The sequence below is a fragment of the Lucilia sericata genome, unplaced genomic scaffold (genome assembly GCF_015586225.1).
Source record: "Lucilia sericata isolate MDLA Ls3-8-SP2 unplaced genomic scaffold, ASM1558622v1 Contig007629F_arrow, whole genome shotgun sequence".
Lineage (NCBI taxonomy): Eukaryota > Metazoa > Arthropoda > Insecta > Diptera > Calliphoridae > Lucilia > Lucilia sericata.
The window spans coordinates 1-2500 of NW_023997977.1; the positions used below are offsets into that span (position 1 = coordinate 1).

General features: G+C 33.2%; 1 protein-coding gene across 1 annotated transcript in view; it reads left to right on the forward strand.

The window, feature by feature from the left end:
• Positions 1 to 1668: 1668 nt before the first annotated feature.
• The window catches only part of LOC119615754 (lambda-crystallin homolog), an 8139-nt gene continuing 7307 nt past the window's right edge, over positions 1669 to 2500 (forward strand). The window contains 3 exon segments of the mRNA XM_037971762.1: positions 1669 to 1694; positions 1868 to 2210; positions 2213 to 2248. Of these exon segments, the coding sequence (XP_037827690.1) occupies positions 1893 to 2210; positions 2213 to 2248 (354 nt within the window). The 5' untranslated portion in view covers positions 1669 to 1694; positions 1868 to 1892.

The window sequence follows — 2500 nt, forward strand, 5'->3', positions numbered from 1 at the left end:
ATATTTTACATACATATAAAAGAATATTGTTTATTCATGTTTTTTTCGTTCGTCTTCGCGGACCCCCTAGGATTTTACTACGGACCACTAGGGGTCCGCGGACCCCCATTTGGGAAACGTTGGACTAGACTATAGACTAGACTATAGACTAGACTACAGACTAGACTATAGACTAGACTATAGACTAGACTATAGACTAGACTATAGACTAGACTATAGACTAGACTATAGACTAGACTATAGACTAGACTATAGACTAGACTATAGACTAGACTATAGACTAGACTATAGACTAGACTATAGACTAGACTATAGACTAGACTATAGACTAGACTATAGACTAGACTATAGACTAGACTAGAGACTAGACTATAGACTAGACTATAGACTAGACTATAGACTAGACTATAGACTAGACTATAGACTAGACTATAGACTAGACTATAGACTAGACTATAGACTAGACTATAGACTAGACTAGACTAGACTATAGACTAGACTATAGACTAGACTATAGACTAGACTATAGACTACTGACTAGACTAAGACTATAGACTAGACTATAGACTAGACTATAGACTAGACTATAGACTAGACTATAGACTAGACTATAGACTAGACTATAGACTAGACTATAGACTAGACTATAGACTAGACTATAGACTAGACTATAGACTAGACTATAGACTAGACTATAGACTAGACTATAGACTACTTAGACTAGACTATAGACTAGACTATAGACTAGACTATAGACTAGACTATAGACTAGACTATAGACTAGACTCTATAGACTAGACTGCTCTATAGACTAGACTGTTCTAGACTAGACTATAGACTAGACTGCTCTATAGACTAGACTATAGACTGCTCTATAGACTAGACTATAGACTGCTCTATAGACTAGACTAGAGACAAGTCAATAGAATGGACTATAAACTAGACTAAATTGGTCTATTGCACTACTTATCAAAAGTTTATAAATTAGAAAGTACTCGATATCAAAAAGTTCTGAAAAAAGTACCAAATTGCTGAATTTTCCATGCCTGTTATATAGCTTCACGCCCAAAATTTTCGATACTTGTCATTTTAATCACATGCCCCTCATTCGTTGGATTTTTCTTATCCTCATTGGTGCAGTTATAACCCTATTCCTCTGTGTAAAAAGAATTAAGGATACTTCACCTTCCGTTAGCATTACCCTACAAGATTTTAACTGATATTATTTTAAAAAATTTCCAAAGATTTAATTCTTTCTTATCACTGTCCCAACAAATAAACTTGTTTAAATACAAGAACAATAACAAATAAAACATTTTCAAAACAAAATAATAAAATTAAATAATTGCTGCTCTTCTTATCTCTGGGTTTTTAAATCTCTTTAACGCTCCACTTAAAATTCAATTGAGAAAGAGCGAACGAAAGCTTTCTTTGCAGAATTTTAGTTAAGTGGACGGAGTAAAAATTACTTAACTCGATGAATGACAAATTTTTATTTAAAAGTTTATTGGCAGTTGGAGGTAAAACACCGGCTAGTAAAGTGTTCGGAAAAAAATAATAAATTTATTTAAAATTAATTAAATCAAAAACCTTATTAAGTAACACAAACAACATTAGTTCACCCAAGCACAAAAGACGCAAAAACAATGGCACCAAGTAAACCGGTAAAAGAGAAAAAATTGTATAGTGGGCAGGTAAGTGTAAAGAAGGTGCTTGAGAATTGTATAAAAAAGCTAAAGGCGACCTACTTAAAGCTAAAACTAATAACAGAAAAAACATCTGTTTAACTTGTTTACAGCTGCAATTACTTGTTTATGTGATATAATATAAATATTTATCAATATTTGGTTTTATTTATTTCCCTAAGTGGTCTTATTGGACGTTCCTGGTCTATGTTATTTGCCTCGGTGGGCTATCAAGTCACCCTTTTTGATATTCTACCCGCCCAAGTTGAAACTGCTTTAAAAGAAACCGAAAAGGAATTGAAAAGTTTGGAATCTAAAGGTCTCTTACGTGGTAAATTAAATGCTGCCCAACAGTTTGCTTGCCTCTCGGGTACCACCGATTTAAAGGAATTAGTTAAGGGTGCTATTTTCATACAGGAATGTATACCCGAACGTTTGGATATGAAACAGAATTTGTATAAACAATTGGATCAAGTAGTTGAACCTCATACGATTATGTCCAGTTCGACTAGTACCTTTTTAACCTTCGTTTGTTTAGTAAGGATATGAAACATCAAGCAAATGTGAGTATTACAAAAAAAATTAAGTTTTTATGGAGAATTTTAGAACATTTGTTTTAGTTGAAGTATAGTGTGATCGAATAAAAACTGTTGATAATTCCGATAGGTTCAATAAATCTGCCCGTGATTTTTATACCCTACACCACTTTAGTGGGGAGGGTATATTGGATTTGTGCTGATGTTTGTAACATATAAAAATATTCGTCCTATTCGACCAATCGGCTTAGAATCGTTTTCTGAGTCGATTAAGCTATG